The sequence below is a fragment of the Danio rerio genome, chromosome 8 (assembly GCF_049306965.1).
Source record: "Danio rerio strain Tuebingen ecotype United States chromosome 8, GRCz12tu, whole genome shotgun sequence".
Classification (NCBI taxonomy): domain Eukaryota; kingdom Metazoa; phylum Chordata; class Actinopteri; order Cypriniformes; family Danionidae; genus Danio; species Danio rerio.
Window position 1 is genome coordinate 60310915 of NC_133183.1, and position 14156 is coordinate 60325070.

At 31.8% G+C, this 14156-nt stretch overlaps 1 protein-coding gene across 2 annotated transcripts in view; it reads left to right on the forward strand.

The window, feature by feature from the left end:
* The first annotated feature begins 13155 nt into the window (after positions 1-13155).
* The window catches only part of pebp4 (phosphatidylethanolamine binding protein 4), a 176659-nt gene continuing 175658 nt past the window's right edge, over positions 13156-14156 (forward strand). For both annotated transcript variants that reach the window (XM_005170788.6, XM_073911247.1), the window contains exons 1-2: positions 13156-13237; positions 13416-13534. In XM_005170788.6, the coding sequence (XP_005170845.3) occupies positions 13428-13534 (107 nt within the window). In that variant the 5' untranslated portion in view covers positions 13156-13237; positions 13416-13427. The remainder of the gene's footprint in view (positions 13238-13415; positions 13535-14156) is intronic.

The following is a 14156-nucleotide window of genomic DNA, read 5'->3' on the forward strand; positions in this document are numbered from 1 at the left end:
TTTAGGTGAGTTTCACAGGCAGGCCTGTGACAATGCCATGATCCATCACAGCTAGTTACATTTAAAGTGCCCATATTTTGCTGTTTGTAAGATTTTTAAGGCGCACTGCACTGTTCGCCGCATTGACTTTCATTCATATGCATGCAAATGTGCCAGATCAAAAATTTCACGAGTAACTGTGTTTTAGATTCAAGCTTAGTGATCTTTGAATTCACATCATGTGAACGCATGAAACTAATAGAGGCTCAAAACGTGACCTCACTGTACAGAAACGTAAAATATGGACTAATCGATAGCTTTATCAGTCTTTTTGTTTTTGTATCGTTTGACCGATATTCGCATCTTCATACTCTTAGTGTGACTGCGGCATTACAAGGAAAAAAAATTCATTGTATTTACTACATTTTTTAAGGTTAGTGGTTGCAAACAATGTATATGGGCTGAATTTAAACAAACAAATTAAATTGAACATTAATACATTATTAGTTTGTTTCAATTTAGCCCATATAGAATGTTTGCAACCACTTACCTTAAAAAAAGTAGGAAATCAAACATTTTTGGAGGATTCTATCAATAAGTTTAAATCTATATAAGGTCAGAACCATTTTTTTTTCACAGAGCCGAAAGGGTCACTTTGGAGAAAGAGCATAGAATCGCCAAGAGGCGACACTCTAGTGTGATTTGGGAAATAATAATAATAATAATACATTTTATTTAAAGGCGCCTTTCTAGCAACTCAAGGACACCGTACAATCAACAAGAGCAATAAAACAACAAGAGAAATAATAAAATATACACAACAATAGTGCAGATAAAATTAAGTTTTAAAAATAGATGGCGTGGTGGCCATATTGGACTGAAAATTACCATTTGAACAACAGCATATTATAAGACTGTAAAATAAACTGTTAAAAGTGCTGATGATTGTGATAGTAAGTGTTTTATTTTCGTTTTTCAGGTTGTATCTCAGCTTTAATGCGAATTTTAAATAAATAAACAAAAAAAAAAGCAGCTGCTTGCCATGGCGACAGCAATAAGATCCAATGGACGGCCGATCGCTTTCACTCCAAAATGGTGGAAATCCGGAGCTGTTGCTGGGCGCTGCTGTTGCAGTGGAACGTTCTATTGAATGTCGCCTCTTGGTCATTCTAAGCTCTTTGGATCTGCTCTCTCTAAACTCCGCCTTTCTCTGCTCTGTTTGGTTAGATTACCAATCAGCATTGTCTATCCAAGGCCAAATACTTGCTACCAAATCTGAATCTCTGCTCATCCTCGACATTTGTAAACCAAGATTTGAAGGTAAACAATGGCATTGGTTTTAGCGTACCAATTCTTGCACCAATTCCTTTGTAAGTCCTGAGGAAACGTAACTATTCTACAAATTGGCCGAAAAGTGTGTAGTTCGTACAAATTCATATGACGTTGTATGTATAAATACATGCAATATTTGAAAGGAGGCATGCTCTTTAACCTTACCCCTAAACCCAACCATCATTGGGGGATGAGCAAATTCTACTGAAATGTACGAATGTTATTGTATGAGTTCATACAAATGATCCACTTAATCAAAATATCTTGAACTGCGACGTGGATTTGCTTCCAAAACAGACTTATCTGTACATGTTAACAATTCAAAGCAAACTCTTCCAGTCTCCGCCATAACTACAGCGTTTGAGGATCAAAACACACATCATTTGCAGGGAATTTTGAATTAATAAACGTTATGAAAATCCATTACAAACCTCCAGTACATGCAGGTATCCTATCAGGCACAGAACATTAGATTGACGTTGTACCCAATGTTGTGGGGATGTTGCAATTTGTTTGGAAATGAAAATCTGGTTAACGTCAGAACTTAACAAACTGATGTCAGTGTTCAACATTCAACCTAAAATCAACCAAATATCAACGTCTAATGATGTTACAGCTTAACGTTGTGTTGACGTCACCACTATGATGTCTATCAGGTGTTGAATTTTGGTTGACATACCTGACGAATAAACGTCAGTATTTGACGTCAATATGACGTTGGTTTAAAATGTTGGATTTTGATGACCTTTCAACACAACCTAAAGTAATTCATCATTTGATGTTGTGATTGGATGTCAAAACAGCGCTGTCCTAATGCTGCATTCACAATAGACGCAGATGAAACGTCAAGCTTGAGTAATTTGCATGTTAAGTCAATCAATGCAAAGACGTGAATAGACATGCTGCGATGGACTAAGCGCGAAAGAAGCAGCGCGAGTTAGGCATTTTGTACGATTGATGTGCTTAACGCTCAAGCGAATCGCTAAAGTTGGAAAATCTGATCTTCAGCAGACATTCACGCTGCGTTAAGCAATCATGATGAGGGTGTGATTATGACATAGCGCCTGTTGTTGGTGTCCCGAAATCCTACTGCCAACACGGACAACAGTCCATCAAACTGGGCTCTGCTCAGTCAGAAGCACCGCTAAAAGCTTCCATCATCCAGGTATAGGTTCTGTTCAGGTGCTGGGTGCACCTCTGAATGGATCTAGTAAGCTCCAAACATATCGACGCTGTTTTTCAGCCTTCATAAAGCAAATAAACACAGCTATTCTCTCAATAAATCCATGTTAGCCGTTTAGCAATAAAGCTAGAGTCACCTGGCAGACAGAAGCCCTGCCATGACGCGAATCCACATCTATTGTGAGGTGATATTGATGTGTAAATAAAGCGGATCTGATGTGCAAATATAGCGAGTAAACTCAAAATGTTTACAGGTCTACACGAATAGCACGATTTATTAGCGTGTGCCGGGTCTGGTGTGAACACAGCATTAGACGCTGGCTAGACATTGAAATTTGGTAACCTGAAGTCACGACCTAAATCTAACCTTATAACTAAGTTTCATGGTGTTGTGTGCCTGCTAGGGTGTTTGTGAGGGAGTGAGACTGGATTTTTCTTTTTTTTTCTTTTTTATTTTGGGACAAATTTCAATTTATCAGCATTTTTATCTTTTGTAAACATTCACAAACAGCTACATTACACACCGAATAAAAGGTTCTTACATAAAAAAAGCAAAATACGGGCACTTTAAGTAGTTGTTGTAGAATATATACTAAACCTGCTATATTTAAGCATCCGATTCTGTGAGACACTTTAAAATATTAATAGAACTAGAAGTAGTTAGAACTACAGAACAGTTATTTATATAATTAAGATGCATACTAAGGGTGCTCTCACGACTGTAGTACGCTTCCTTTGGTCAAAATTATGGTTAAAAATGGTACAATTCAGCATGCTTTTTTCACTAAGAGGTGACTTTTTTCAGCTGCACCTGACCAATCAAAATGCGCATGTCTTGCACATGTGTTTTTGCTGAAAAAAGTAATCCACACCTTTCTCCTACCCCTAAACCCAACCATAAATTATTCCCAAAAACAGAAGCGTATAACAGTTGGATAACAATCATGAAGTGCATAAACCGTAAGCCTAAACTTAACATAAACTGTAAACATATCCCTTAATTCTGATTGGCTGTTTAGAAAGTCGTTCCAGGATCAACATAGACGTTAATCCAGGAACATGTCCTACTTGGTGAAATCAAGTTCTACTAGCTAAGGACTGATGTGGATGTTGTCATGTAACTGTTTTGGTTCATTTCAACTGGTTTGATTCAGAACAGATGGCCTGATGGGAAACAGAGCCAAAATGGCTAAATAATGCTATTTTTTTTACCTTGGTCCAGACCAAAGGAAATGTACAAGGTGTAAAAGCACCATAAAAAAGACAGAAAAAAAACACACGCAGTTCAAATGAAAGCAGTTTTACTATTTTAGGTGCATTAACTCCTAATACAGGAGACGAAACCTCAAAAGCATGGCTCACATAGACATAATCCCCTGCAATTTGAATGTTTCTGATCTAGCATATGCGATTGTTATAGAGGCGTATAGCACCTTGAACATAGAATGACTTACAATAGGGAAATACAGTAGTTTTTTAGCAACAGATTGATCTACAATGAAAAATAAATGGATACTGTATCTCCATACGCTCTTAAAAATAAAGGCGTTTTTATATTCTAGTTAAACAAAAAGTTCTTCAAAATAATCCAAAGTTGGTGTGATTATTCAAATTTCCTAGAAGAGGAAGCAAATCTGACATCACCTTTATTTTTAAGAGTGTAAAGAGAGTAGAAAAACACATAATCTGCTATGCATTTTCTGCCAGTTGTAAGCGAATAATTATGAGAGAATGTTTTTGTTTTTTTCTGCTTTAATGAATCCGATATCTGACCTGCATGTGCAAGGGAATGTTAAGGGTTAATGTTTTCATTTAGAGCCCCATAAATATGTGTACGTTCTACATACTTCGAATGTAGATCCAGAACAATGGCGACTTGAGATCCATCCATTATAAAACACACGATGGACTGTTAATCGAGTAAAGACTTTTAAGTATCTTACCAAGCATTTATAACAGCACTCAGGAACATTTGCTGACTCCTATCATTAGCATATAAATATAAAGTGTGGACTTGTGAAGGGTTTTGCCTTGCTGTTTTTGAACGAAATTTGGAAATGGTCAAATTAAGGATCGATCATTTATACAAACCAGTCATGCTATAAAATAGTGTACATTTTTATAATTCACAGACAATCAGAATGCACTGCTAGCATATTATACAGTGCATACTTTTTGTCGATTCATCATAATTAAGCATAAAGTACACAACCAAGGTGTAAAAAGTGTTTGAGTAATTGTACTTTACCATTATATTAAGACGTTATTTTATTCTTAAAGTCCTCATGAAATCAAAATTTACGATGTTTTACTTTGCTAGTCTTAAGATGAAGAAATAATCAGGGTTTGTTTTGGTAATCTTTAATCAAAATCTGGTCATTTGCGAAAATACGCTGAGCAGATTCAATCGTTAGTTTGCTGCCAGTGAAAGATGAGAGGAGGAGCTCAAAAATAAAACCCCGCCCCCTACTTAATTATCTGTTTCAGTTAAAAGTACTTCATCATTCTGGAATAAAAGTCCACAACAACTTTTCGGTTCATCAAAATAGTTTTAGTAAAAACAAATACTGATTTGTCATTATTAAGCATAATGTACACAGCAGAGATGTAAAAAGTATTTGTGAAATTGGCTATTATACGCATTATATTAATATTTTGTTTTGTACTTTAAGTCCTCATGAATTCAAAACTTACGATGTTTTACTTTGCTAGTCTTAAGGTGTACAAAGAATCTGTATTTGTTTTGGTAATCTTTAATCAAAATTTGGTCATTTGCGAAAATACACTGAGCAGATTCAATCGTTAGTTTGCTGCCAGTGAAAGATGAGAGGAGGAGCTCAAAAATAAACCCCGCCCCCTACTTAATATTCCATTTTAGTTGTAAGTACATCATCATGCTGGAATAAAATTCCACAACACATTTTCGGTTCACTGAAATAGTTTTAGTAAAAACAAATACTGATTTATCATCATTAAGCATAAAGTACACAGCAGAGGTGTAAAAATAATTCAAGTAATTGTACTTAGCTTTTATACGCATTATATTTATATGTTATTTTATACTTAAAGTCTTCATGAAATCCAAATTTACGATGTTTTACTTTGCTTATCTTAAGGTGAAGAAATAATCAGGGTTTGTTTTGGTAATCTTTAATCAAAATCTGGTCATTTGCGAAAATACGCTGAGCGGATTCAATCGTTAGTTTGCTGCCAGTGAAAGATGAGAGGAGGAGCTCAAAAATAAAACCCCGCCCCCTACTTAATTATCTGTTTCAGTTAAAAGCCCTTCATCATTCTGGAATAAAAGGCCACAACAACTTTTCGGTTCATCAAAATAGTTTTAGTAAAAAAAAATACTGATTTGTCATCATTAAGCATAAAGTACACAGCAGAGGTGTAAAAAGTATTTGTGAAATTGGCTATTATACGCATTATATTAATATTTTGTTTTGTACTTTAAGTCCTCATGAATTCATAACTTACGATGTTTTACTTTGCTAGTCTTAAGGTGAACAAAGAATCTGTATTTGTTTTGGGAATCTTTAATCAAAATTTGGTCATTTGCGAAAATACGCTGAGCAGATTCAATCGTTAGTTTGCTGCCAGTGAAAGATGAGAGGAGGAGCTCAAAAATAAACCCCCGCCCCCTACTTAATATTCCATTTTAGTTGTAAGTGCATCATTATGCTAAAATAAAATTCCACAACAACTTTTCGGTTCACTGAAATTGTTTTAGTAAAAACAAAAACTGTTTTGTCATCAAGGGTAAAGAACACAGCAGAGGTGTAAAAAGTATTTGAGAACTTGGCTATTATAGCATTATATTAATATTTTGTTTTATATTTAAAGTTCTCATGAAATCAAAACTTCAGTTTTTATAGAAAAAAAAACTGGGTGGGGGGGATGGGTGGGTGGAGTTACTAACACCTAACAGACTCCTCCTGCTCACCATTTCTGTTTGTTGTCAAAACTGACAGCTGGAGGGGCGTGGTTAATTATGTTAGCCCCGCCCAATTCCTCAGACAGATGTAATCTGACAATTTAACTGAAAACAAACAGGAAGTGCATATTTTTAGATTTCAATTAAAGATAACAAGGGAAAATTATTGCTTATTCTTAACGACGTGCACAGAGGAATTGTTGACAGCAAAACTAAATGCTAAAATTAACAAAATTAATATGGTTAGTTTGATTTCATGTGTACTTTAATGTGAATAAGCCCTAAATTAACCATTCAACACATTTAAAAAAATCCAGAATTTGTTTGGCTCTTTATGATTAACGCTGCGTTTAAATATATCGATGCTTCTCACAAATTTACTCTCACAAAACGTACTGAAATAAGGAAGAAGATATAAATTGTGAGAAGCATTTAATGTTAGCGCCACCTAAGAGAAACCTAACGCACATGATTAGAGATTTTTCGTTTTTTAATCACCCAACAATATCGTAAAAGAGATTATAAAAACTTTCTGTGAGCAAAATATGAAACAAATACGCCAATAGTCAGGTCTGAACATTTCTACACCGTTAATAGAACCGACAGTAACTTACTTTAATCAATAACAGCAAGAAAAAAAAATACCCTATTTACATTTACGGCACCATCTGTCTTGCTGTATTTGCATTCTCAGTATTATATACCTTGACAGCATTTTCACAATGCGACTTTAAAATACAGTAACATACTGCATAACTGTCCTAAAGTAAAATCGAGTTCATATTACAGTTAAATACTGTGTAATTTACAAAAATTGGTGTAATCTGTTGCTGCAGAGATGAAACCCCATGCCTTAATGTAAAGTACACAAGAAAAGCGTTGCTGTTACTCACTGTTTGTACTTTAAATGTGTTGTAAGCATTTCTGTATTATATGTGTTGTACGCCAAGCAGGTGCACAGTGTGTAAAAACTCATATTGTATTGTTTATGATGTTTTTTGTTGTTATGTTCCAAAGTTATTATGTGATAGTGTCTCTGTGATACGGGAATGTGTTGTTATCATTTATTGCCTTTCATTGCTAAGATCATGCACATTGCGGAGTCCATTTTCCATTCAATCAGGGCTGGAAACTGGACTTACTATAGTCAAAAGTTTGGAATTGTTATTATTATTATTATTATTATTATTATTATTATTATTATTATTATTATTATTATTATTGTTATTTTGAAAAGTTTGATGAGTACAGATTGGATTATGAGGTATTACAATTTAAAAGAACTGTCTTGTGGTTTTTAACATATATATCTATCTATCTATCTATCTATATATATATATATATATATATATATATATATATATATATATATATACATACATATATATATATATATATATATATATATATATATATATATATATATATATATATATATATATATATATATATATATATATTAGGGGTGCAACGGGTCATGGTTGATCCGTGATTTGTTCGGATCACAACCCATGGTTCGGAAGACAGGTGACCCGTGGATTAATATTTTTTTTACTTGTAGTTTAATCCTAAATTTGTAACGATTGCAGAAAGATCGCCTCTTGCGTCATTCAAATTACACGGATGAAAGTATTTAGGCTTTCCTATAAAATATAATGATGATGGAAGAAGTTGTGGTGGGTTATTGGGGACGTGGTGGGTTTCTTAGGTTATTAAAGGGGTTTTCTGTCACTACTTGTTTAGCCTGCATTAATGCATTCAGTGTAAGCTGCACGATTAATCACTTAAAGATCGGGATCTCAACACCCACACAACATACATTATAAATGATGCTGATTTGCATGTATTTATACATTTTTCAAATCGCTGCATTCAAACCTGTGTTTGAAAAATGTGAAAAAGCAAGAAAAAGATTCAGTCTTTAGTCTTTTGAGTTAGTTAAGAAGTTAAAAACAGTCAAATAACACAGAAGAACTGGGAGAACAGTTTATAGTTAAGATGAAACCACTAATGTTTATGGTAAAGATTAAAATCGCCATAGTATGCATTTAACTTGCAACTTGCAGCAACTGCATTATTTACCCAATAGGTGGCGACAACCAGACATAAAATATATGCCACTGAATGATTCTTCAAAAATGATCATCTAGCAATGAAACATGAAGTTTTATGAGTGAATAATTGAATCATTTATTGAAAATTAGACAAAAAATAATATGGGTTGTACAAATGATAATGTTAGATTTCTAGATTTAGCAACAGTAGTATAATAGTGAATTGTTTACAGTACTGAATATTTTTTGATTTATTTTTATTTTCAGCCGATTATTTCTTCATTTTATTTTTAATAAAATTACAGGTTTTAAGTTCTGTTTGTTAAAATCAAAAGTTTCTCGCAGTGCTGTTTTTGTAATAAATGGAAAGCAAATTACATTTGTCTCCTCGCCTTTTTGGTTGATCTGAAAATTGGTCCGATTCGTGACTCAAAAATCATAATGTGATCCGAACCATGAGATTTGTGATCCGTTACACCACTAATATATATAATTTTTTATTTTTGTAATTTAAAACACTATAAAAAAGCAATTGTTTACTTTACCACAAAAAGAGTGAGTAAACTATTATCCTAAAAGGAAAAAGTTGACTGTACTTAAAAAAAAAATAGTAAATCTGTTGTAACTTGACATTGTTAAGTTGACTTAATTTATGTAATTAAAAACAAACATTTTAAGGCAACGCATTTACTCTCCCATTTACTTAGTTTTCTTTTTTGTTACTCCAGTTCTCAATAAGTTGATTAACTGTTCAAATATTATTGATTATTATTTATTTATTTATTATTAATGTTGAGAACAGTTGTACGGCTTCATATATTTTATGAAAACCATGACATTTAAAAAGTCTGTGGTAATAATAATAACAATAATAATGATAATAATGTATTATTATTATTAATAATAATTTATTTATTAATGAATAATATACATAATAATTAGTATGATTTCATTATATTATTTTTGTAATAATATATATTGTTGGTATTATTATTATTATTATTATTATCATCATTATTATTTAAATTATTAACAAATTTTATTATTATTATTAGTAGTAGTAGTATGGTTAATAATAATAATAATAATAACAACAATACATATATTGTGTCATTATTATTAATAATACTATTAATTTATTTATTAATGAATACTATTAATTTATAATAATAATTCACATGCTTTAATATTATGTAACAACAATAATAATAATAACAATAATATTATTATTGTTATCAGTCTTAATAATAATAATAATTATTATTATTATTAGTATTATTATTATTATTATTATTATTATTATTTATTACTTATATTGACATTATTTATTATAATTATTATTTATTTATTAGATCATACATTCATTTATTATTATTATTATTATTATTATTATTATTATTATTATTTGAAATGAACACATTTATTAAACAATAACACAGCAAGCACCAAAATGTTTTTTAAAAAAGCATTCCAGCATATTAGAATACTTTCTGAAAGATCTTGAAGACTGGAATAATAATACAACCAATTCAGTTCTGCATTGCAAGTTTCAATTCTATTTTAAATTATAAAGATAAATACATTAAAAAAAAAAATCAGCCATTGCAAAACCAATTCCAAACTTTTGACCTCCACTTTATACATATATACAGATGGAAACACGGAACAGAGTGATGCAAAGTATGTAAATGATCAGTTAGTTCACATCCTAAATTGAAAATATTGACCAAAACAGGCTTCCTTTCTCTAAAATAAAAAACAACTATTTTCTACACACAGTGCAGCATAATGTACTATATCTGATGCCCTCTAAAACTAATCAATGCATATCCAATCAGTTTTAGCCACTGAAGCATGTCCAGAATTTAATTTTACTCTCAGATACGATTCATTATCAAGGATTAAAGCAGAAGAAAACATAGTATTATAGTGCAATCGTTCAAAAATAATCAGAGCCTCTTTTAATGAGCTCGATACATCCCAGTGCCACAACTGCAAAGAAGCACAAACCAAACCAAGCGTCAGCAATGGTACATGCTGTTTTCTGCTGCAAAGTTACAATAGTGTCGGGCCAGCGCAGCAAAGAAGCCGCGAAAAGCCTTGAAATCAAAATCTGAAAGCAACACTAGAATGTTCTCTCAGTGTTTAAAAGCCTGATGTTGATCATTTGTGTTTGGGAACGGAGGCGTTTGTATTTTCAGGAAATCTTGCAGCATGTGTATTGTAAATAGCGTTTAATAAAGACAAACTAGCAGTTTGTATTTTGTGTGTGGAAGATTTTTTATTTGTATTCATTTGTCTTGTTCCCCTGTAGTCCGAATTGAAATGATTAACCCACCTCTGAAATGTGAATTCTTTTCAAATATTTCCAATATTTTCCCATATCATCCAATCTGTCTTTTAAACATTTCAAATAAGTGTCGTTTAACAGGATACATAAAATGTGACCCAATTTTTAAACGTAAGTTATAGTAACTACTTTCTTCTGTCTGTCACACTCAGTTTTATTTTTTTCTGCTTGTTTAAATTAGTTTTTTTTTTTTTTTTTTGTTGAAGGTTTTTTTTATCGTTTTATTTTTTATCCACTTAAATTTGTAAAAACAATTAAGTTCAATTATTGGTTTGTGTTGGGACAACGTTAAGGGATTGTGTGGATCCCAGCATTTTTTACAGTGCATGATGGCAGTATATAATATTTTTCTTCTTATTTTGTCAGATATATTCAGCTTGAAGTGCAAATTAAAGACTAGTCAGTCTAATTTACCAATAGTTACGTCTTTAAATTGCACTTTGAGCCAATCAAAAATGTGAAATTCTTAAGGGTTGCTACTGTAATAATATTGACCCTACAATATTTTTAAAAATTAGAAATAAAATTCAGCCAAACTAAAAGAAAAACAACTTTCTCCAGAAGAAAATAATATTATAGTAAATACTGTGAAAATGTTCTTTCTCTGTTAAACAGCATTTTAGAAATGTTTGAAAAACAGTAAAAAATTCACAGGAAAGCACACACACACACACACACACACACACACACACACACACACACACACACACACACACACACACACACACACACACACACACACACACACACACACGTACATATACACACTACCCGTCAAAAGTTTGGGGTCAGTTTTTTTTCATGTTTTGTTTTTTAAAGAAAATGATTCTGTTCATCAAGGCGGCATTTATTAATTGTACAAATATTGTTAAATTATTAAATATTTAATATTTAAAAAAAATGAAATACCAATTAATATCAAAAACACTCCTAATCGACAACAACAACAATAATAATATGAATTAATAAATAAAGAAATACTAGAGCGTAACAATATACTTTTGAACAGTTATTTTATAGAGCAATAATATTTCACAAATGCACATATTTTACTGTACTTTTGGTGAAATATATATATATATATATATATATATATATATATATATATATATATATATATATATATATATATATATATATATATATATGTGTGTGTGTGTGTGTGTGTGTGTGTGTGTGTGTGTGTGTGTGTGTGTATATATATATAGGCCCTTAAGCAATTTTTTTGATAGTCCATCATTAAAACATCATTATACAATAACTTGCCTAATTACCCTAATCTGCCTAGTTAACTTAATTAACCCAGTTAATCCTTAATGTCATAATGTCACTTTAAGCTGTATAGAAGTGTCTTGTAAAATATATAGTCAAATATTATGTACTATCATCATGGCAAATATAAAATAAATCCATTATTAGAAATGAGTTATTAAAACTATTGTGTTTAGAAATGTGTTGAAGAAATCTTCTCTCCGTTAAACAGAAAGTGGGGGAAAAATAAACAGGGGGGCTAATAATTCTGACATCAACTGAATACAATGACATCATTGGCACCTCACCAATCCCAAGTAGCTAATTGGAGTTTTTCAAACTTGAAAAAAGAAGTTCCTAAAAAAATGTTTAAAAAAAAAATCCATTTAGTTTATGAATTTTTCATTTTTATTTACGTTTATAAAATTTTCAACATAAAAATATTATTGTTATAATTATTTGTTTGTTTGTTTGTTTTATATAACAGAAGATTTAACGTCTTGAAATAACGGCAAATAACACTGCAGGGTTAGAATTTTTCATTTAAAACTAATTCAATGAGTGCCCTATATAGGGTTAATGTAATTTAATATAATAATAATTATTTTTTTGTTTTAATTAATGACTCCCACAGATCTGACCATCGTTTCCACAAGACACAAAATGTAATTCAGTGTAACATTTTATTTACATTCATTTGATTTATCTTATGTGTTTAAGAATCACAATGTAGCTAAAAACTGTCGTTTAAACATTATTTGTTAACTTCCTTTAGACCAAATTTATTTATCAGATACACCTTTAATTTTTAAAAAAGTTCTGAATATGTATGTTTTATTTTCGTTAAAAAATACAAATTAATCCTGTTAGCCTGCACACCTTTTGGTATTCACACCTGATAATAATAAAATTTTTATTAAAGCACCGCTACCCTATCAACAAAGAACATGATTGACAAGTCTACAAACCAATGAGTTGGCGGCTAACAGAAGTGGCAACCAATCGCAGTGAAGAGTGGGCGGCTCCAATGCGTTTCCCTATTTAACTTTGAAACATAATATTAGCTTACTATTTTTAAGTCGACGGCTACAGACTAGTTCCCCGTCTGCAACTAAACGTTAATATCAGCAGGTTTGTCGAGAATTGCAGGTAAATGACACATCAATGTTATCAAATACATGAGTTGTCAACAAACAGACAGATTCTTTTACAGCTTACGTACATTTCTTTTAACATAATGTCTTAAAATGGCGGCTGTTTTGCATACGCAACCTAATAACACTAAATCAGTTAATAACTATCGCCTACACTCCTGTGTTTGTTGAAGGGTCTCTGGAAAATGTATTTATTTTACACGTCGTTGATTCTGTGCGTCCTCTGCGCATGTCACATGACCAAAGCCACCTGTGACGAGCCTTTGACAGCAGAAGATGCTGAATTCTGCAAGTAAGTTTCCATTGTAATGGATGCAATTCCTAAAAGAGTTATAATGCGTTTAAGAGGTTATGGTGGAGTATCCAGTGTTTCGTCTCTACCATCACACCCCTTGGAGTGGGAAATGTATGTTTTTGTCACAACCTTCCTCAATTAATTACAAAATCAGGTCTCTCTTTCAAAAAGGAAGCTGTAACAACCCCATATGTGAAGTTTTATTGGATGGAAGTATATGACCAGATTCAATGGGATAAAAAAGTTTGGTCTTTTTTTTTTCTGTAAAATATTAAAAAACTAAAAAAAAAAAATTAGAGAAATTTAATTTAAATTTAATTAAATTTTACCCAGCCAAGACGTTTTTGAAAAAAAAAAAGAAAAGAAAAAAAGTCAGATCTAATACATGCGTCTCTATCTGTAATATACCCAATGAGACTGCGGATTAAGCATGGGACGATAACTTTTTGCAAGGTATACTGCTGTTTGGAAAAGTCAAGGTTTTAAAACGTCAAAATTCTGCAATACTGTTCCTAAGGTATCACATAAGGTATGTGAAATATTTTTTTTATTTACTTTTTTTTTTTTAAGACAACAGTATCTCCAGCTAAAAAAGATATCCAAAGCTGCCGTTGTGTGT